The following is a 21,791-nucleotide window of genomic DNA, read 5'->3' as shown; positions in this document are numbered from 1 at the left end:
CTGTGTGCAAGCAATAAATACAGACACCCCCCCCCCCAGGAAATTTGACTAGAGCTGTCTACTATATATACAAAGACACACAGGGCTGGCAAGCTACACACTGGAGAAGAAAAATCTATTCCATTAATCAGGCATAAAGTCCTACACAGATGGCTTATAGGATAGATTATGGCTGGTAATCCTTTTGTGCCCTAGAAGATTAAGAATATCCTGGTGCAACAGCAGTCAGCTGACGCTTAAAAAAAAGAAGACTGAAAACTCTGGTGTAATCCTGCACAGGACTGAGACTTCCCAGAGCCCATGGCAATTCAGTTTACTGAAAATGCCTTGTTGCATAGAGTGGATTTTGGCATATTGAAAAGTTGTAGCCTTAACCATCAACTGCACAAACTACTGCAGTTAAGGAGTACCTGAGCCATTGCTTTTTAAGTTGGTATCCTATCAATTGCTTATGATTCTCCAATAGAAACCTGGTACATCTTTAAATCGATGCCTCGGATTTTAACAAGTCAAATGACTTGTGCAAAGAAAAGGAGAGGAGAAGACTGGATGCAGGAGCGACATGAATGGCCCCCATGCATGCTGAGATCTCTGTGATGGACTGGCTGGATATGGATTTATATGAGGATTACAAATCTCCTTTTGATTTTGATACTGGAGTTAATAGAAATTATCTCTACCTATCGCCCAGCATGGCTTTTTCTCCTCCTGGATCTCCTGTGTTGAAGGATTCTGGTAACTGTTTTTATATCTACAGCCTTCTTAAGAGAATCCATACTATAAGAGCAGATCATAGCTCAGTATGCTTTCTGAAAGTTATAGCCTAAGGTGTTTGTTGTTATGTGCTCTGTGCTTTTTAGCTGGAATGAAAGTGATCATAAAAGGGTTCCCAGAAGGGAACAAAACATAGCGTGTTAGATTTAATGAATGAAGAAATAAGGATGCACTCAATAATATGGAAGCAACTGAAAGCCTGATTTGAATAATAGGTAATTAAATGTTAGTGGAATTTTGCCTCAGAGCTGCCTTAAACACTATCAGGCATAGAGAATGATTTGAGAGAATGGGGAATGTTGTATTAGCATCCAGTACCAAAACAAGCTTTCACATGCATCTGACAACAAGGATTTGGGCAGAGGCTGTAAGCTTTCTGTGTTTCTCTGGTCCAGGGTCACCCAATGAGCTTCATGGCTGGGTGAGAATTCGAACCTGGGTCTCCCAGGTCATAGTCCAACACTCTAACCATTACGATGCCACACTGGCTCTTAGAGACATGCACAACCAGTTAAATGTTCTTCTGGTTCTTGGTCCAGAGCTCCCTTGAACTTCTCCTTTGTGCTTTATCTTGGAAAAAATGTGTGTGTTTCCCAAATGTTCATAGAATACTGATTTAGGTAACTATAGCACAGCCTTCCTTACCCTGATGTCCTTCAGATGATGTTGGAATCCAACTCCCATTGGTCCCAGCCAATTGTTGTCCAAAACATCTGGGATGGCACTAGTTTGGGGAAGATTTTGGGAGTGGAGTCTTTGTGAATTTCAAAGTGATTATATATATTCAACATAACTGCTAGAAACTATTCCAAACAACTTAGGATAAAATTAGTTCCGTCAAATTTGAACATAGTTTGGCATATTTTCACCCTACCACCTTTTATTATGCTCAAAAAAGAATGAATAACACTCAGATTTCAGCAAACCTTTTTGCAAAAAATTAAAGGGGGTGTGTGTGTGGAGAGAAATGAATTTACAAACATGAAAGACTTCCTTAGACATTGCATTCTAGGTTTTGACAGACTAGAATTTCTAGTTCTGTAGAGATGGTTTGATGCCTAAGGCACCAAACTTTTAATACTATTTCATGCTTGCACGCCATAACTAACTTACTAAGTTATTTGGTAAAGCTAGATACTTGCCACTACAACAATTTTCTTAAAATTGGACCTTGGCATACTTTTAAAACTGATTACAGTATTTAAATAAGATTGCAACTTAGATAAAACTGAATTTGGAATCTGCACTTAGACACGCTCTGCACAACAATCTTCCTGCAGAGTGATGGGTTATTATGTACCCTATAACTACTATATACATCCTATGAAAAGTGGGTTCTTGCTGTGAATATTGGTGTACCTTGAGTACACCTGATGGAAATGACCTCTGTGCAATTTCGTCTATGGTAATGAGATCTATGTAAGAATATATCTGAAATGCTTCTTGGCCTAGTAGGATCCTAAATGGCATTAGTAGCAATGCATGTTTAGCAAGGTGGGTAGGATTCCACATAAACTTGTTTACCGATGACCAGTGTCCTTCCAGTACTTCTAGCAATACTCTTGATTGTGGAAGAGAAGCAAATCTAACTCTTCCCCTCTCCATTCTCTGTGAAGGGAAGTGACCGGCCCAGGGTTACCCATTGAGCTTCACGGCTGACTTGGGATCTGAGCCCTAGTTTTCCCAGATCCCAATCGTAACACGCCAACTGCAACACCGCACTGACTCTCTTCTGCTGATGTGTTCAGCTGTCATTCTGTGCATCCTGAGACAACTTCCCTGCAGCGTGACTGGGAGGCAGCCAGGAGAGTTGTGCGGCACAAGAACCAAAAACCCTTTTGCCCACCATCCTTCTGGGGGATGCAAGATGGCACATTCCTGGATGGATATCCCCAATAAAGTCACAGCACAGCTAAAAATATAACTAGAATAATCTACTCGTATAAAAAATTAAACCAGAATGCACTTACTGCAGAGAACTAGAGGCGTTTGGCAGAATGTTTTAATTCTGTTGCTTGCTGTCTCAGGAAAACTTAAAACACTATTTACCATCCTTTGAGGATAGGTTTTGCATAAATGATTTTTATGTTCCTGTAATGCAGAATAATTCTCAATTGGTTTACTGCCTTCTTGATAGTAATCTGAAGAGAGCTTTGCAGGAAATACTTCCGTTTGCTATTGGAAAAAGAACATTCTCTGTGTTATGTGGAATGACAAGATTGTATTGGTGTTATTTACTACATCGGTCTTTAGCACCAACCTCTGATTTTCAGACTGTTCCAGGGAACCATATTGGGGGCAGTTATGTCCTTGAAAAGACTGGTAATGCAAATAGCTTTTCCACCATTACTGAACTTACTGTGCAGCTGCATAGGAGTGTTGGTTGTGCTCTGGGATGCATTCTGGGCATTGGGAACAACTTAGGACTTCCAGAACAGGCCAGTGTTGAACGGTATACCCTCTACAGTATTTGAGTTGTTTGACACACAGATTTGCAAGTTTCAGATTTCCAAGCTTCAGGAATCAGATTCATGTAAACCAGCGTCTTTGGTTGTCATTTTTGCATTGTCCATATGATCTATAAAACCCTTGCCCAGTTTTTGCCCAAGATGAAGATACCATGAGGGCATGAATATGATGTGAAAGGGAAGGTGTGAAATGGGGAAATCTTGGATCACACAGAAGTAGTAAGGATAGAAGGTTTTAAGAGGTTAGATGAGGCCATGCCACTGAAATCTGAGTAGCAGTTAATTCTGATCTTAAAATAACAAAACCCTGATAAAGCAGCTCAGTGTTGTAAATGTAGTTTTTGCTTCTGCCTCTATTGAACTCTGTATTCACTGTCAAATATCGTCTGTTGTCAAGCATCCATTCATTGAAACACTCCTTACAGCAAGATAAATCAAGACAGTCCTCTTATCAGGGGCATGGGAAACCTGTGACCCTTCAGCACAGCCAAAAGGTTGGGGATGATGCAGTCCAATGTGTGAGGAGCCGCAAGTTCACGATCCCTGCACCATTGCAGTGGTGGGAAACCCCCAGTCTTGCTTTTCACACACCCCACAGCCTTGATGACGAATGTTTGACAACAAAGCAATCTTAAAGTAGTGATCCCAAATGACAAATCTGTGGGCTTTTTCTTTTTCTTTTTAAAGGTCTGCTGAAAAATGAAGTAATTCCTGAAGTTGGAGAAGATGCTGCTGCTTCAGTTAATGTTGCAGAAGCTTTGTCAGAAGAAGAACAGGAAGAACTTAGAAGAGAGCTTGCTAAGGTAAACCTGTTATGTGTGGCCCTCAAAACTGATCTGATTCACATATGTGAGCCATTGTTGCATTTAATATGGAGTTATGAGGCTGTCTTTCTGATAGTGCTGTTGGAAAATAATTTGTAATAAGCAGAGTTCTTATAATGGACACAGTGAATGGCCTAAGGCTGTGTGGTGCTGTTCTGTAGTTAATTGTGTCTTGGTCTCAGTGGAAGGTCAATGTAAAGCAGCTCTGTGTTTGCTGGAAGAAAAGTACAATATGTATAACCTTGGTTTATGGCTTAAGCTACCTCTGTATGCATGAAAGGTTCAGCTGATTTGTTTGCTTCATATATTTGGGGGATTTTAACAATTGCAAATTCATTAAAGGGAAAACAAAACAAACAGAAAAACACAAGAAGGACCTCCAGCTGGCTTACATTAACAATACATTTAAATATCAATGCATCCATTTTAATTTACACATATTGATCAGTATATTATTTTGCAAGCAAAAGTAGTTCCTGGTTACCTGTTGCCACACTTGCTTCGGTCAGCTCTGCCGCCTTACAGAATTAAAAAAAAGAGCTGAAGCAGAAGTTGGCATTTGGAATTGCAAATGCAGAAGGCTTTGGTTTATAGTAAGAACACTTGAAAGACGTTGCAGATGTATCACTCACTTTGCTCTGATTGTGCCTTCAAAGCTTTTCATGTTTCTTGCTCTTAGTTCTGTGACAGTGGGACCTGAAACAAAACATAGTACTGTGGAGCGATGCTGTTCAGGAACTCAACCATTCTTTTACATTACCCTGCCCCAAATCAACATGGCCACTGAGCATTCTGTCATCACCAAACTGTTTGTGGGGTTCACCGTTGCTTAGGGGTTTGCTTTTTTTGCCTGAGGGCTTTCTGTAGTTCTGTTAAAAAAAAACCAACAACCCTGATTATCTTGCAGCCTGAACATTGGGAACAGAGGGAATTATATTGCCTTCATTCAATTACAAGTTTTAGATTTTTCTGTTTTGGTTTATGCTGTTTTTAACGTGAATGTTATTTTGATTGTAAGTTGCTCTGAGTTGCTTTTGTGGAAAAAAAGCAACCAATAACCACAAGCAACCAATAAGTTCATTAATAAGTAGATGTGAAAATTACCCATGCAATTGAATTGGGGCGCTATTAGTTGATTACTGAATCAGAATCTGTTGGTGTTTTGTCTCAAACTGAAACCTATAATTAACATACATTTAAACCCTTAAAGGATGCAAGTGTAATTTGTTCCAAACAAGGAAATGTTCGTAGTAAATGTGAAAACATCTGCTCTAAAATAATTCCTCAGTAGCTTATGCTTCCCTAGTTGATTTTCTTCATGGGCTCTATCTCGTAGGTGGAAGAAGAAATCCAGACTTTGTCACAGGTACTAGCTGCTAAAGAGAAGCATCTAGCAGAAATAAAGAGAAAACTGGGGATCAGTTCACTGCAGGAGCTGAGGCAGAACCTTTCCAAAGGGTGGCAAGATGTCACAGCAACAAATGCGTATGTTTCTTCACTTAAATTATTTTGCCTGAATGCAAGGGATGGGCTTGAGTTTACTCATCAGCTGAATTTGGTGGGCTTTCTCAGAGGAAGCCTTTGTTTCAGGATCTAGTAATGACAGGTTATATGTTTGTAGCGAGGGTTTCAGCAGGACCATTCAGAGGAGACCATTCTTCCTAAAATGTTAGTTTTCTGTATGCCTGAATTCTCTTCGGTGATGGGAGAACATTCAGACACTTTGCATGAAGCCTGAGCTAGGAAAACTTTGTGAAGTGGTCCTTAATGTCTAGGCAAGGTTTAGTCAAAGCAGAAGCGAGCTTCTTTCTAGGGTTGGTTAAAATTGTCATACCATTAAGCATCTGGCTCTTCCAATGTTATTTAACGCCAACTCTCATCAATCCCTGGCAGCATGACCATTGGTCAGGATTAAGCTGTAGTTCGGCACATATATTGGAGGCAATGTTGTTGTTTTTTGGTTATCTGGGAGATCGTGGGTGTGAGAATGCCGTTGCAATTGTTTTTGAACATTGATGTTTTTATTGTGAAAACGCTTCCAATGTATTTTATGGGAAGCAATTGATAAATGGAATCAAATACATATTTCTTCATTTCTACACCACAAACACACACACCTCTCAACATTACATCAATTTATCATCCTCATTGTCCACTGTGGGAGCAGGATGCTGGGCTATATACAGTTGGTCTAGCAGGGCTGCACTTAAGTAACATCTGCAGGACCACAGCTTCCTGTCCCTGCTCTTAAGCACGTGTGTTGAACATGTGGCCAGATGGTTCATTCTTTCTGGTCAGCTACAGTTGCTGAAAACACCTAAGGCAACTGTGCGTAAAAGACTCAATATGGCGTTTTGGCACCATCATGTCTTGCAATTTTCTAGAACTTTTTCTGGTCAAGTCTGATAGGAAGATGAGGCAACTCTCCCAACTGTTTTCTTACCACACAAATTGTATCGTGGAGCAAATATTTTGCCATGTATGTTGCGAAAGAGATGTGTTATTGGCAAACCTTTTCCATTTTAAACCAAATCAGTTATTCCATCTGCTCTCCTATAGATGCCTTGTTGTGACTTGTTAGTTATGCCACTTTTACACACACACAAAAAAGAGAGTTCTAAACCCATTTTCTCTCATTTTGATAGAGGAAAGGGACGCAGGATACAAAAGCTAACTTTTCAGATAAATTTGATGTACCGAAGCTAGTGTTCACTGGAAATGCTAAGGGTTGAAGAGGTTTATAGAAGCTGCCTTACTAGCAATGCATGACTTCTTAATTTCAAGTGCACTAGGAGCAAAGTAATACATATGCCTGGTCCAACACTTGTGGTGCAGGTGTTTGAGAATTGTGATAATAGGTTGACTTTTTTTTTTTAATTTAGGTATAAGAAGACATCAGAAACACTGTCTCAAGCTGGGCAGAAAGCTTCTGCTGCATTCTCAACAGTTGGCTCTGCAATAACGAAGAAGTTGGAAGATGTGAAGTATGACTTTAATTTTCCCCTTGCCTGTAGTAGTATCTGTTTACACTGCATAGGGTTTCAACAGTGCCAAACACAAAATCGCAAACCCTTCCAGGAGTGCAGAGTTTGTGGATTGCAGCTGGGAACTGACAGCTTGATTCTATAACTGTAGCCTTATTGGACTTTACCAATTGGTAGGGTGAGTGTTGCTCCCTGATGGGAGGAAGGAAGTCAAATGACACCGAGGGTTGCTTCAGAGAAAGAGTTTATTCTGCTCTCCGGATAGCAGAAGGCACTTTGCGTGGTCAGCTCACAGCAAATCCAAAGAAATGAGAAATTTCATGCAGTATATATAAGAAGTTCGAAGATGTGAAGTATGACTTTAATTATCCCCTTGCCTGTAGTAGTATCTGTTTACACTGCATAGGGTTTCAACAGTGCCAAACACAAAATTGCAAACCCTTCCAGGAGTGCAGAGTTTGTGGATTGCAGCTGGGAATGACAGTTTGATTCTATAACTAAGCTATTTATTTTGACATGAACAAGCAGGGAACTACCACCTCTGGCCTTGTGCTAATGGCATTCTATTTTTTAATGGGTGGGTGGGGACTGTGCCACTTACATGTGAAATGGTCCCCAGTTCATTGAATGGACTAATAGTGATCCACATTGAGACTTGCATCTTCCCAATGTGCCTTGATTTGGTTCCTCCTATTCAGTGCACTTCCCAAGATATTTAGGTGCCTGAGACCGCAAATTGCATTTCCTTCGCGAGTGGTAACAAAGCTATCGCTACATTGTGCTTCTCTCTAACAAAACCCCAAAATCTGCCATCTGAAGCATGCTGCCTCAACCTACCTAATAGTTGGGCCGGTACTGCACTGAATTGATAAGACTAATCCTGGGGAGCTCCTGCATCTAGATGTTCCTTTCTTGATGTAATCATGTTGGAGGGTAGGTAGTAGGGAATAAAACATCAGTTGGAATGGGGTTAAACTAGTTGCATGTTCTCTCTTCTTCGGTTACTTGTACACCGGGAAAGAGAGAAGCCATCAAGCTACCGAAAGCAAGCATGTGAGAGCTGCATGAATCCCAGGCATATAGAAATAAATCAAGAACATTCTGAGTACCTGCATTTTTGTGAAAACTAACTCCCCTCCTAGAATTGTGGCTTACAAAACTTCTGATCTTTTATTCTGTTTATATGTTTTGTACTGTTGGTGAGGTTTTCTGGGGGTGAGGGATGGAACGTGCTTGTGTTGGGTTGTACCATCTCTAGGTATCCTTAGCAGAGCATTTGTGAACTGTAACTTTGGATTCTATATCCTGGAAGCTTTTTTTTTTTTTAAAAAAAAGATTTAAAATATTTGCATTGTTTCTGAGGTTGAAGGGCCCAATTGTTTTTCTTCATTAAAGCAGTGGTTGTGGGAAGTTGTGATGAAACCTAATGGTATAATATAAGCCACACAGTGACCTGGTTTGCATGTATGAAGGTGTGGACCCTTGAAGAGCTTGCAGTCACATTGCTCCTCCCTGGCCCTTTTATAGCTGTTGCACTGCACTAAGGTTTGGCAGCTCAACATGGCAGCAAAAAAGGACTGGGGAGGGGCAAAGTAGCTGCAATTTCCTCTTTGGGAGCCTGCACTAAGCCAAGTTTGGGCTCTGCGTTACACTCTGGGCAGCTTTTCGTGTAGACGACACAAAAATTTGCATCTTTCTTATTTCAGTTTGTGGGTGCTTGCACTCAGATTTCTTCACTCAGAATTAAAATCACTTGCATTTAATTGCACAATATTTCCTTGGAACTGCTGAATCTCAGAGCTAGATTTCATTGCTGAAAACGAACCCTTCACTTCTGTTGCTGCCGTTTTCTTCTGGAGTGTAGTCAGTTAACATATAAGTGCACTACCTCAAGCTCACTACTTTTAATGTGAAAATCCCTGTGTGTTTATACTGGAACTTTCTCTTTATTTTTAAATGTTTGCTTGGTGTCCTACAGAGTGCACGCATTTACACATTCCTTTAGGTAAGATTGTGAAAAGTTGCTGTAGAGCATGCAAGTAGTCGTTCTGTTGTCTAGTGAATAGCTCCTGACTGACCATAATACTGGGTAACTTGAAGAGGGCTAAAGTAGTTTTCCTTCCCCACCACAAAAACCTTTTTTTTAAAAAAGTGTTTAATAGATTATTACAAATACTAGGTAATATCCAATGAAGTCGTCCACAGAGAAGACCCATTTGCGGAAGGGACGTGTTAAGGAAGAGAGTCTTAGCGAGAACAGTTTCGTTGCCCCCTAGCACAAACCACACTGGTGGGTGGGATTCAACCAATGAGTCCCCTTAGTGGAAGCCCTGTGCAAGGACTTCCACTTGTGCAGTGAAGCTTCTCTCCTCTCCTCCCAAATGACTTTTTTTTTTGGGGGGGGGGTATTGGGAGAATCACCGAAACAGCACACAGGGGGGATCGTTCTGTCTGGCAAGCTTGAAATGTTTGCCATGGTGGAACGATTTTCTTAGCATGGGGTTGAATTTCTCACTTTCAGATAATACTCTTCTACTTTACTGGAGCAGAATTTCAGCACAGAAATGAGCAATATCTTTTCTTATTTATCTAAAACTCAGTTATTTTTCCTGCCCCCTCTCTAGTTCCTTCTATTATATGACTGAATGTTCCAGACCTGCTGGGGAAAGTAGAAGGGGATAGTGCTGTGCACATAACACCTTCTTCCAGTGGAACACCTGAAGAGGGAGATTTCTGTTGCCTCCACAGTGAGATACCTGGGCACCAAACAAGAGCAGAGGCAAGATAATCCTCCTTTGGATGGCGGCACTGGAAGAATGAAAAGCAAACGATGTTTCTGCTGAACTTCCTTGTGTAGGATCACAATAGCCAAAAAACATCTTACCTTTTAATTCTTAGCAATTTTGACTTTTGCTCACTTGCAACACTGGGCACTATATTCCTTTAGAAACATTGGAAGTTTCTTTATACTGAATCATACCAGTTGGTCCATCAAGTTCAGTGTTGTCTACACTGACCGGCAGTGGATTTCAGACAGGGTTTCTAACAGCCTTACTTTGGAGGTGCCAAGGATTGATGCTGGCACATTCTGCATGCAAAGGAAATGTTCTGCCACTGAGCTATGGCCCTTTGGGGTGTGCCGTAGCTACAGTAAGCATTTCGAGGATGATCGCTTGTCTTTAATGCCTAAGCAAGTGGAAAGTGTGCTGTATTCTTTCCAGTTCTGTTGTCAATGATTGTGCAGCACTTTTGAGAGCAATTGGATCTGTGGCAATATAGGTCAAGGGGATGCAGGGATAGCAGCAGAACTGGGGCTGCTACCTGACAACCTTGAGGCTGTTTCATCGCCAAAGAGCAGAACAGCTGGAAAATCAGGAAGAGGAAAACAGAAGAGCTTATGTGTGAGAGAAAGTGGCAACCAAGATGATAGGGCAAGAAAGTGAATAAATGTTAAAAGGTGAAAATGAGAGGTTAAGTCAGGCATAGGCAAACTCGGCCCTCCAGATGTTTTGGGACTACAACTCCCATCATCCCTAGCTAACAGGACCAGTGGTCAGGGATGATGGGAGTTGTAGTCCCAAAACATCTGGAGGGCCGAGTTTGCCTATGCCTAGCTTAAGCACTGATGCGCCTGGGGGAATGATGTGGTGTGTTAGAGGTGCACCTTGACTCACTTTTAGGGTATATGTGGTGGTATGAATGCCAACTTCCTAGTCTGTAGATGGTGGGGTTTTGGTTGTCTATGCCCAGCATTCAGAGGAGCAGTCAGCAGTCTTCACAAGGCTATAAAAATTCAGATGTTAAAATATGATCCAGTTACTTAAACTCCAAGCTAGAAGACAACCTATAGTGTGAACCATGGTTTGTATCCTGCTAAACCATACTCTTTGAGGAGACCCACTGAAATCAATTCAGAAGTTAATCATGACTTAGTTGGACTCAACCCTGTGTAGCTAGTATTGGTTGTGTAATTGGCAGACTAATTGGTGTTGCCCAAACTGTATATAGAAATAGTTTATATAGGAATTGAAACATTCGGACCAGCTTAAGTGAGAACCATTTTTGCTTTTTCTCAAGATGGAAAGTGTTTCTGTAGAACAACCTGTCCCTTGTTATGAACTGATAGCTTTCAATAGCTTTGTTTTAGCTTCCTGATCATCTGGAACATGTCATAAAACGGACTTGTTTAACAACCGCATCACTAAATCCGGATAGGCTTGGCAGCATCTAACGGCCTATAAAGTAACAGCTCACCATAACAGTGTAGTGACTGCCCCAAGGCGCTATCTACTCCTGTGTTGCTGAAGGAACAAGCATTATTAGTATTCTGAAAGCTATTGTGATCCACTGTATAGTTATTGATAGTCCAGATCCGATTCTTCCTTGCACTTTTCCAGGCTGGGTGAACAGATATAACAATAGATGCCTGGTGTATCCTGTAGGATGGTTGTGAGGATGAACATAAAGTGCTAATATAAAAAGAGGCGTGGTTTTTGGCAGAAGCTGATTGGCCCCATTCTGAAAACACATTAATATTGACTAACATACTGAATCATGTTTATATTCCTAGGTTAGGGTTTTAAAATTCTGGGTGTACTTACTCCTGAAGTTTACACTCATCTGATTAATCTGTAATGTTTGGCATTCTTGACTAAATCTGATCAGTTACTTTAAGAACCACCCTGTGGAGTTTGTTTACTAACCTAGCATGATGTGCTTATATGTTGCTACTGCTTGCCTCTTAGTGGTGCATGGTGACAGATTTGCATGCCTGTTTTGAGTGTGTTGGATAAATATTCTGATAATGTGTTGCTACACGAAATGGCAGGGACATGGCTCACCTCTCCTCATAATCTGACTGATTCTCCTTTCTTTTAACGCTGCCGTGTAGTATACGTTGTCTACAACATTCAATTAGCATGCCTGCTATGAGGTAATGTATGTAATTGCATTAAATTTTAGTTCCTATTCTAATGTAAGCAGGGACAAATAATCTTGATTGCTGCAAATGCATATTTAAAACAGGTAAAGGTGTATTTGACTTGGCCCATATAGAGTGCTTGAGTAATGCCATTTTGTATTGGAGCAGGAACATACCCTGCGTTGTCACCACTGATTCAGTGGACTTCTGTTAGATTAAGGAAGGTGGGAAAGGAGATGATAGATAGTTTCATTTGACCTATGTGCTTCTGCATAACTGCAAATATCAGTTGTGGAGAACATCACACGGCATCCTATGTGACGCATAGCATTGTATATGATGTCTGTTGTAGGGGGTGGAGAAACAAACACAAATAAAACAAAGGAATAATTGGGAGCTTTAAAGTGTGCTGCCTATGACTTCTTGGCAAATGGGGTTTTCATTTGGTGTATTATATATTTGGTGCCAAATGCAAGGTGGGATAGGCTACACTCCAGAGTTCAGCTGATTGGTGCTGACTGAAGCCCTTACTAAGATCAGCTGCATAGAACTTTCTTTGCAGTCCATTTTGAGGTTAAACTGGTCTGTAAAGGGAAATGTTTAATCTGACAACAGATGATTGAGGTGGGTGGCCCAACTTGTCTGGCAAGTGCCCCCAGGGAGCGTGTGTGTCAGAATCTGGCCCACTGGCCAGATCTAGTTCCCCCTCCCCTGGCGTATAGGATTGGGCTGGAAAATAATGAAATATAAAAAAGGGAATTGTATAATTGGAATCTTGCAGGCTACTGACTGGCGCCATAGCTGCATCTTAAAAGTACTGTTCTGCTCTTCATATTTTTCTTTAAATGGTTGGCCATTGCATATACATTTTCTAAGGCCAAACAAGAAATGTAACTCTTGTTTTCTTTCCTGAATAGAAATTCCCCAACATTCAAGTCCTTTGAAGAAAAAGTGGAAAACTTAAAGGTAAATCTATCGACAAACTTCATTCTTAAAATAAAATTTAAAAATTAGCTGAGATTTCTAAGAATACTTGATCTGTAGGTATTCTGCTTCCTTGGAACAGTGGAGAACATTTAACTACTAAGGTGTCTACTAGCAGTACCACACCATTGGGAACTAAATAAAGCTTAAGTTCTGCATTGTTGGAAGAGAAAACAGAGGGCAGGTTGTTGGTTCTTAAGGGGACCAGAATGAAGTGTGCTCAGTAAAAACAGCCTGAGAAATGCATTAGCAGGACAGTGTTAGTTTTCCCCTTTCTCTCCCCATATACCAATTTGAAGCACAGTTGAAACTCTCAGGAAGTCAAACTTGCATTGAATTAGGACATTAGCTTATACAATGCCTTGTGTGCACCTACACCCTGAGGATATGCTTAAGGTGGGCTACTAAAATTATAACGGATTTAGATAAATTTTGTACACCCATAATATCATCATTATTATGTGCCTTTTAAAATAACTCATGACAGTATAGAAAATAAATCTTACTGGACAGTGTTTTAGCTACTGACCTTAACTGATTTTTTTTTAGTATGTCTGTCCAGATGTGGCATTTCTGCAGCCAGAATTATGCAAATTGGCATAACCATCTTTCTACCTTATCTATAGGGCACAGAGGTGGTTGTTTTAACATGTTGCTTGCCCGTCAAATTGGGGATTACATCATTTATCTACCTCTGGTATTTTACTACAAAGTTTCCTCTGCTGTTGCTGGGGCTAAACTTAAATCTGTATGCTAAGATGCTAACGTGTACACACTTTATTCAGTTGTATCAACCTGTTTTTCAAAAGCTCAGAACTGAAACTGTTCCCAGTAGAAATACATAATGGATGTTAAATTGCACCATTAATTACTGCATGAAGAACAAAACTATTTTGTATTCAGGCTTCTGCTTTGGACATTGGGAGAAGGAAGTTTCATAATTGTGGGACAGCTATGGGAATCACCTGTGTTCCCTTGCTGTCTAAACTTGGATTGCACAGTGAGACAGAGAGAAATAATATTTGGTTATATAGTCATAGGCTGTTAACCATAATTGCAGTTTAACTTCTAAGGAGTGTAATCTGAAGTCTCTAAATCTCTCTTCAGTATAAGGTTGGGGGAACCAAGCCTGCTGGGGGTGACTTTGGAGAGGTCTTGAACTCTGCTGCCAATGCCAGTGCCACAGAAGCTACTACAAAGCAGACAGAAGAGGAGACTCAATGATTGTCCTGCCTTCCTTGTGCTACCCACTGCCAGATGCTGCAAGCAAACGCTGAAGCACAACACCTCTGCTGTAGACTCTTCCAGGATGTCCTTCTGTTTAGCACTTAGCTTTATAGCTGTTCAATGTAAATCGTTTCTATAGGTTCAGAGTATTTTTGAAACCGTAAAATACACTCTTGCCTATGTTATCTGTGGGATGGGGAATTTTTACGCATTTTGAGTATTTAAAAAGATTTATTTCTGGTCCAAAGAAATCATTAAGGTTTTACAAAAGGTTTAGAAATGGGAGACTCATCACTGTATATGATGGATGCTGGGACGAATAGGAGTTGCTTCATGCCATGTCTCTTCATACTTAATTCACTGCCAAAACCTTTGAAAACTTCATTGTTGTTTTAAGTGTGTACCTTTAATTGGTTCTGTTGCAAGAGGTTCCACAGGCAGAATAAGTTTGCTTTGATATTGCAATGTTAAGTTATCAGTGTATGTGTTGTGGTCTTGGTAAGTGGACACTGAAAGTAGGGTGATTCCAACAAACATTCACTATTTTTATGGTTTCCCTAAAAAAATTAAAATCCTGATAGTAAACTTCTCTGAACTGTTCCAACTAGCAGAGATGATGTTTTCTCCTGGGTATTAGAAGTTGACTTCCAAAATGTAAAATGAGTCAGGCTGTTACCATAAATTATATAGGCTGAAAGCCTACTGCAAAGGGAGTGGTTTAGAGGCACCATACTTATAAAAATAAAATGGTTGCTCCCTTCCACTTGCTAGTTGATGAAAAGGAACATTCAACTAAAAGTCCATGTTATTTCTGCTGCTTATAACACTCCCCCCTCTCAATAAATCAATAACGTAAGTGTATGGTACCAACAGTGCAGAGTCGGCTATGCATTTCCATTTGGGGGAAATGCACATTGGAATGTAGGCAATATAGACCCAAGCTCTGAATTGGCTGCAGTGGAAGATTGGAATAAGATAAAGTGGGCAATCTCACAGCCTGGAAATACAAAAATGACCACGGTCAACTCCTTCTATGCTTAAAAATGTTCTCTTAACTAAAACCTGTTGCTGATCTTGTAAAAAGACTTGGCTTCCTAGAAGCTAAATGCACTCCCACCTTGTATGTATACTATGTGCCTGCATTAGACAGATTTCTGGCACACTGTAAGGTTATATTTAGGAGAAGTGTTTTGCCACATTAATCACAAAGCTTGAAATGAACTAGAACACATTCTTAAAAGGTGCATTGCAACTTAGGCTTCATCTTTATAGCTGCACCAGAGCTGCCACAAATAATGCCTATTAAGCAATTTTGCTGTATTTGACAGCGTTCTGTAGCATTTCAGATTTAGCCTCAATACTTGATTACTTGTTAAAATAAAAGCATTGTCTTCTCAAATGTAAAATGCTACTTTGAGTTGGCTTGTGTCTTTTAAACAAGGTTATCCTTTTCAAATGAAGGTCTCAATTAGAGCTTCTAAATATGCGTTTGAGAGACCACTTCCTTTCTAGATGGGGTTGGAGGAACGAGCATTTTGCTCCCTGATGCAACCTGGGCACCCAGATATTGTGATGGGATGCAGCAGTACCCCAAGGTGCTTGAGAACTAGGAAAATCCTGTTTTAGGTCATATTCTCAAAAGTCATGTCTGGACATCAGTTTCCGTTTGGATCCATTTTCCGTTTCAAAGAATGGTCATATACCAAGTAAGTACTGGAATTCCAGGATTTGATTGGGAGAAAAAAGTCCAGAGAATTGGGTGTCAAGCTTTGGGTCTTGATTGTTATTGAGTGTTGTTATACTTACCTGTCCCCCACCCACAAGGCTTACTCTGTCTCCAAAAATATTTAGGTCTTACACACTGTTTTAAATATAAGGAACTTAATCATATGTGGGTGGCACTGTGGTCTAAACCACAGAGCCAATCAGAAGGTCGGCAGTTCGAATCCCCACGATGGGGTGAGCTCCCGTTATTTGGTCCCAGCTCCTGCCAATCTAGCAGTTCGAAAGCATGTCAAAGTGCAAGTAGATAAATAGGTACCGCTCTGGCGGGAAGGTAAACAGCGTTTCTGTGCGCTGCTCTGGTTCACCAGAAGTAGCTTAGTCATGCTGGCCACATGACCTGGAAGCTGTCTGCGAACAAACACCGGCTCCCTCGGCCTATAGAGCAAGATGAGCGCGCAACCCCAGAGTCGGCGACTAGACCTATCAGTCAGGAGCACCTTTACCTTTTAATCATACCTAAAATAGGCTAGTCTCACAGTAGCCACAAGGTGGAAGCACTTGAACAAGCTATTTTAAATGAAGATATTGAGATAAACCATTATATTTACAACAGCAAGAGGGCGTTTTGTTTTCTAAACTTTTGAAAAAGTAATGTGTCAGGCAGTTTTATGTCTTGTGCTGAAACCAACCAAGCATCTACTTCTGTTACTTTAATATCCCAAATTTTCGGTAACAGAAGGATCACAAGTACAGTACATAACTATAGTCCTCTACAGTCTTGCTCTGCTAGTGCCATAGGGTTAGACGCCTGTGCACAAATTCTTGGGAATCAACAATTTCTCCCCCCCCCCCATTTTTGTCTTGAAGTTAGTCTTGTTTAATAAAACAGTATCAGGGCAATGGAAAATAGCAAACATGATACAATTCAAGGTGGTGTGATTCATTATACTTAAACTATGATTAACATTCAGTGCAGTGCACCAACCTATATCACCTGCTTATATAAAGTATTTGACACTGTTCTTCAAAAGTTGACTTAGAACTTACCTAGATTTCAAATTCATGTGGTAAACCCTTGTACAGTGGTACCTTGGGTTACAGACACTTCAGGTTACAGATTTTGCTAACCCAGAAATAGTACCTCGGGTTAAGAACTTTGCTTCAGGATGAGAACAGATTCTCCAATATTGTGCTGCATTTTGGAGAAGTCTAAAACAGAGTAGCGGGAGGCCCCATTAGCTAAAGTTGTACCTCGGGTTAAGAACAGTTTCAGGTTAAGAACGGACCTCCGGAACGAGTTAAGTTCTCAACCCGAGGTACCACTGTAATTCATTGTCGTTGGACTACAACTCCCATTATCCCAGACCATTGTCCATGTTGTGTAGGGTTGATGTGAGGTGTAGTCCACATGCAGGACCTTAGGTTAACTACCCCTGCATTATAGTAACTAACAGATCCATACTTGGGGCCATTTGTGATAGTTACCCACCCTTCCCCACCTTCCACTTCCTCTGGCACATGCACCCCTCTGACCTTAGGAGTGGTGATGTCTCTCAAGTAACATTGGGTTTTGGAGCACAAGGGTATATGCACAACAAATCTAGCTCTGTTTTAGTCTTCTCCAAAATGCAGCACAATATTGGAGAACCTGGGGCCATTACCAGAGGCCTGGGGCATATGGCAACCTGATCTATAGAGGCTGGTCAAAAGCTATATGCAAAACTGAGTATACCATTGGGCAGACTGAAGCAGGCATATTGTTTGTAAGGAGATTTCTTCTTCTTGGTATGCTACTGCTGGTTTAACAGTGACAAGACTCCACATCTTGCCTGCCTGGCTCAAGAGGGTCATAAAAAGGAGCAAGCTGGGTTAGGCCAATGGCCCATTAGTCCAGCAATTCTTTCTCGTAATGGCCAGCCAGATGCCTGTTGGAAGCTTCCAAACAGGAGCTGCCTGCAATAGCACTCTCCCCACTTGCTGTTTCCAGCAATTGTTCTCCACCAATCTAGCAGCAACAAAACAAAGTAACTCAGGTGAAGCCAGTAGGGGAATTGGACCATTAAGAGTGGCAGTGGTGGTGAAATCTCTTGTGCTAGCCCTGATCTCAGCCTCATGTACCTCATAAGCTTGTCATGAGGATAAAGGGGGACAGAATCGGGGAGGGTACCTTAAGCTTCTTGAAAAGGTGGAATATACTAGTAAGTGGCTTCACTGGGGCTAAAGTTTGTAGACTACAGTCATACCTTGGTTCTTGAACGCCTTGGTACTTGTCCATTTTGGCTTCTAAACGCCGCAAACCCAGAAGTGTTCCAGTTTGCGAATGTTCTTTGGAAGCCGAATGTCCGACACGTCTTCCAATTGAGTGCAGGAAACTTGTGCAGCCAATCGGAAGCTGCGCTTTGGTTTTCAAACATTTTCAGAAGTCAAACATTTGAGAACTAAGATACGACTGTATTGGTATAATTTTACTGCTATTTTAAGTAGCATTTGAATGATTTTACGTTGTGGGATATAGGACATAATAAAATAAAAAAGACAGTAGCTCTGCATATTCTCCCTTTTCTCTAGACACTGTCATAGGTGAGATCTGCAACAAAATGTTGCAGTGTGGGGATGCTCCTGTGTGGGGCTTTAGGCCATGTTCCAGGATTCTCCAAATCTTACTTTGCCCTCTTCTTCCTTCCACCCTTAGTCAGCATCTACAGTGAGCTATTCTGGGGTTCACCCCCCCCAGTGTCCTTGTCCCCACCCCAGGGTGTGTTTTCTTGCATTTCTGCCCTTGTTTCCCAGATCTTGCTCCTGCCTCCCTCGTGTGTTTCTATATCGGGAACTACATTCTACAATGTCTAAATGGCCCATTAAGTAACTGGTAGCGACAGCTCCTATAAGTAAATAAGCAAGCTTGCTGTCTGGCTTAAGCGCATGCGCGGTTCTCTCTCAACAGGCTGTCGGCGTTCACAAAAGCCAAGACCCTTAAGCTCTTTTCCGCATCGCGAGCGCGGCCGGCCACGTGACGATATGATTCCTGGCGTGATTTCTCCTCCTCATAAGGGAAGGGGCGGGCGTCAACGGCCGTCGCTAACGCGCGGCTTGGTTGCCACGGAACTTCATTCGGGCGGAACTGCAGTGAGAAGGGTTGTGCCTCCCTAGGCTACTTCCGGCGTGAGGCCCAGATACGCTTAAACCTTTCTGCCTCTCGGGGCGGGCTTTGAGAAGGGACCGTTTCCGGCGCAGGAGGAGGTTGGCTGACTGGAAAGCGCAGGGCAGGTGTTTGCCATGGCGGCGGCCGTTATCGTCGCGAGACACCTCAGAGCCTCTTTGTTAGAGACGCGAGTCCTCTGCGGGGCTACAGGAACGACAGTTGGCTTGCGGCGCCAAGGTCTTTCGGGGCCAGGAGGCGGCGGAAGCGAGGTGCGGCGCGCGCGGACGTGCATCCCTTCTTACCCTCCCCCTGCTTCCTTCTAGCGTGGCTTGAGTTTGTTCCGGGGCGGAGGGCGACGAACCCGGCCCTGCTAGTGGACGTGTGTCAGTGAATGACACGTGTGTGGGACGTGTATGGGAATCTCCCCTCCCCTCCTCCCAGTCCCTTCTTTGCCTGTCTTTTCCCTCTCACATTTACTTCTGACAGGGGCTGCCGGTCCCGCAGAGTTATATGGCGTACAGTGGTACCTCGGGTTAAGTACTTAATTCATTCCGGAGGTCCGTTCTTAACCTGAAACTGTTCTTAACCTGAAGCACCACTTTAGCTAATGGGGCCTCCCACTGCCGCCGCGCCGTTGGAGGACGATTTCTGTTCTCATCCTGAAGCAAAGTTCTTAACCTGAGGTACTATTTTTGAGTTAGCAGAGTCTGTAACCTGAAGCGTATGTAACCCAAGGTACCACTGTAATTAATTACCCCCAGGTAAAATACACAAGATGGGACGCGGGTGCCGCTGTGGGTTAAACCACAGAGCCTAGGACTTGCCGATCAGAAGGTTGGCGGTTTGAATCCCTGCAACGGGGTGAGCTCCCGTTACTCGGTCCCTGCTCCTGCCAACCTAGCATTTCGAAAGCACGTCAAGGTGCAAGTAGATAAATAGGTACCACTCTGGCAGGAAGGTAAACAGCCTTTCCGTGCGCTGCTCTGGTTCGCCAGAAGCGGCTTAGTCATGCTGGCCACATGACCCGAAAGATGCACGCCGGCTCCCTCGCCCAATAAAGCAGGATGAGTGCCACAACCCCAGAGTTGGCCACGACTGGAGCTAATGGTCAGGGGTACATTTACCAAGCTCGTGGAATGTAGCGGGACTGGTTTCCAAGACAGGAAGATCCGAGTCTGTGGATGTTTACTTGGGAGTAAGCCCCGGTTATTGCCCAATGTGGCTTACTCCCAAGTCAGTGTGTACATGGCTGCAGCCTTGGTAGGTAGTGTAAAATAGGGATGAGCAGATTTCAAGCTCGTAGAATCTACTGAATAGATTTCTACTAGAATGTCGCGATCCACCAACTGGAGTGGTGGATCTGTGAGACTTATACTAATTTGGGCATTTAGATTACTCACAAGTAAATTCTGTTTTTTCATGGAGGTTCCCTGAACAACAACAAAAGAGTGCTCCGAGCTTCAGACCTCTGTCAAATAAGTGGAGGGCTGTAAACAAGATCAAAGTGGTCAGGGCTTGGCAGTGTCCCCCCCCCCCCCCCCCCCGCCGTCAGCCTGATTGTTTACACACGCATAATTTGACTGCTTAAATAGGTCTTGTGAATTAAATAATTCTGAGCCCAGGAATTTGTTTCGAGTACCAGAACAAAATAGAGTTCACTGGCTTTTTTGGCCGTCAGTTTTTAGTATTCATGATGAAACCGAATTAGTACTCATGATGAAGCCAAATTTTTGGAATACAAGCTCCTTCATTTGGGTATATTTTTTATACTTTTTTTATATAAACAGACAGCACCATGGGCAGGATATACATTTTTGTATAAACAGACAAAATAAATAAAAGACTACATAAGTTTTTGCTCTTGAGACTGCAGTCTTCAAGAATCACCACCACTGAAGTAGGCATAGCGCGCAAACTAATCTGAATAAGTGTGCATAGATTCAGCTTATAAAACAAATTGAGTATTTGTTTCTAGCTCTTTTTTATCAGCTGATAAGCAATATTTAGGTTTTAATTAGAAAAGAAATTTTACAAAGAAAATGCAACACTTATACTCATAGCCTGAAGTAGGAACAGAGAAATACCCAGCCTGTGTTGGAGTCTTTTTCTCATAGTCTCTTGTTATTTTCTGTTTAGTTCCTCTCAGGAAACAGCACTTTCTGACAATTCTCAGTGGCTCAGTTTGCACAATCCAGACGTGCATTTCATTGGGCAAATACATATTTTTAACCCAGCTTTTAATGGAGTTGTACACAAGACTGAAGGTGGCGCTTGGTCCTGGAAGTCCTTTCCAAGTCACAGCTTGGAATCTTAGGGTATTCAAACAGTTGCGGCCATCCTCAGACGTGTGCTCAAACAAGCATAGCACATGAACCGGGCTATATTTCTGATTGTGACAGCTGGGAAATATGGCTCTGGTCACGCAGACTGCTGCTAGATATACAATCTGGTTTGTTTCTTTGTACTGAAAAACAGTTGGACCCACTTAAATCTGTAGAAAAGTAATTTTGTGGAGCAGCCCCAAATCTTCTCCAAACAGCTTCTTAATCTGTTAGGAGGGAAATGTAACTTGGGAAGCTTTTCTTTCCAGACCTACAAACTACCTATATTTAATCTCCAGAAGTCTAAGAATGAGGTGAATATTTATTGGATAAATACATTCATGAGGTACATAAAATATGAGGCCCCATCTTTAGGTTAAGAAGTGACACACAAGAAAAGAAAGGTTTAGAGGTATGAGAT

At 41.9% G+C, this 21,791-nt stretch overlaps 2 protein-coding genes across 5 annotated transcripts in view; both read left to right on the top strand.

Moving 5' to 3' along the window:
* The window catches only part of LOC310766815 (tumor protein D52-like), a 37,682-nt gene extending 22,094 nt beyond the window's left edge, over positions 1 to 15,588 (top strand). Inside the window, exons 2-8 of one of the 4 annotated variants that reach the window (XR_014550423.1) lie at positions 3,930 to 4,045; positions 5,403 to 5,551; positions 6,949 to 7,050; positions 11,942 to 11,983; positions 12,889 to 12,937; positions 14,063 to 15,367; positions 15,424 to 15,588. Coding sequence is in view for 3 of the 4 variants with exons in the window: in XM_083623467.1 (XP_083479593.1) it covers positions 3,930 to 4,045; positions 5,403 to 5,551; positions 6,949 to 7,050; positions 11,942 to 11,983; positions 12,889 to 12,937; positions 14,063 to 14,179 (575 nt within the window). In the remaining variant the exon portion in view is untranslated. Of the gene's footprint in view, positions 1 to 3,929; positions 4,046 to 5,402; positions 5,552 to 6,948; positions 7,114 to 7,467; positions 8,027 to 11,941; positions 11,984 to 12,888; positions 12,938 to 14,062 lie in introns of those variants that run through there. The other 3 variants (XM_083623467.1, XM_083623468.1, XM_083623469.1) reach the window with 3 other exon arrangements.
* Positions 15,589 to 19,018: 3,430 nt separating this feature from the next.
* MRPS28 (mitochondrial ribosomal protein S28) overlaps positions 19,019 to 21,791 on the top strand; it is a 32,216-nt gene continuing 29,443 nt past the window's right edge. Inside the window, exon 1 of the mRNA XM_083623487.1 lies at positions 19,019 to 19,318. Coding sequence (XP_083479613.1) covers positions 19,184 to 19,318 — 135 coding nt within the window. The 5' untranslated portion in view covers positions 19,019 to 19,183. The remainder of the gene's footprint in view (positions 19,319 to 21,791) is intronic.

The sequence above is a fragment of the Podarcis filfolensis genome (assembly GCF_964270895.1).
Source record: "Podarcis filfolensis genome assembly, chromosome: 7".
NCBI lineage: Eukaryota > Metazoa > Chordata > Lepidosauria > Squamata > Lacertidae > Podarcis > Podarcis filfolensis.
The sequence above is the reverse complement of the archived record's forward strand: the minus strand, read 5'-3'. Positions and strand labels throughout refer to the sequence as shown.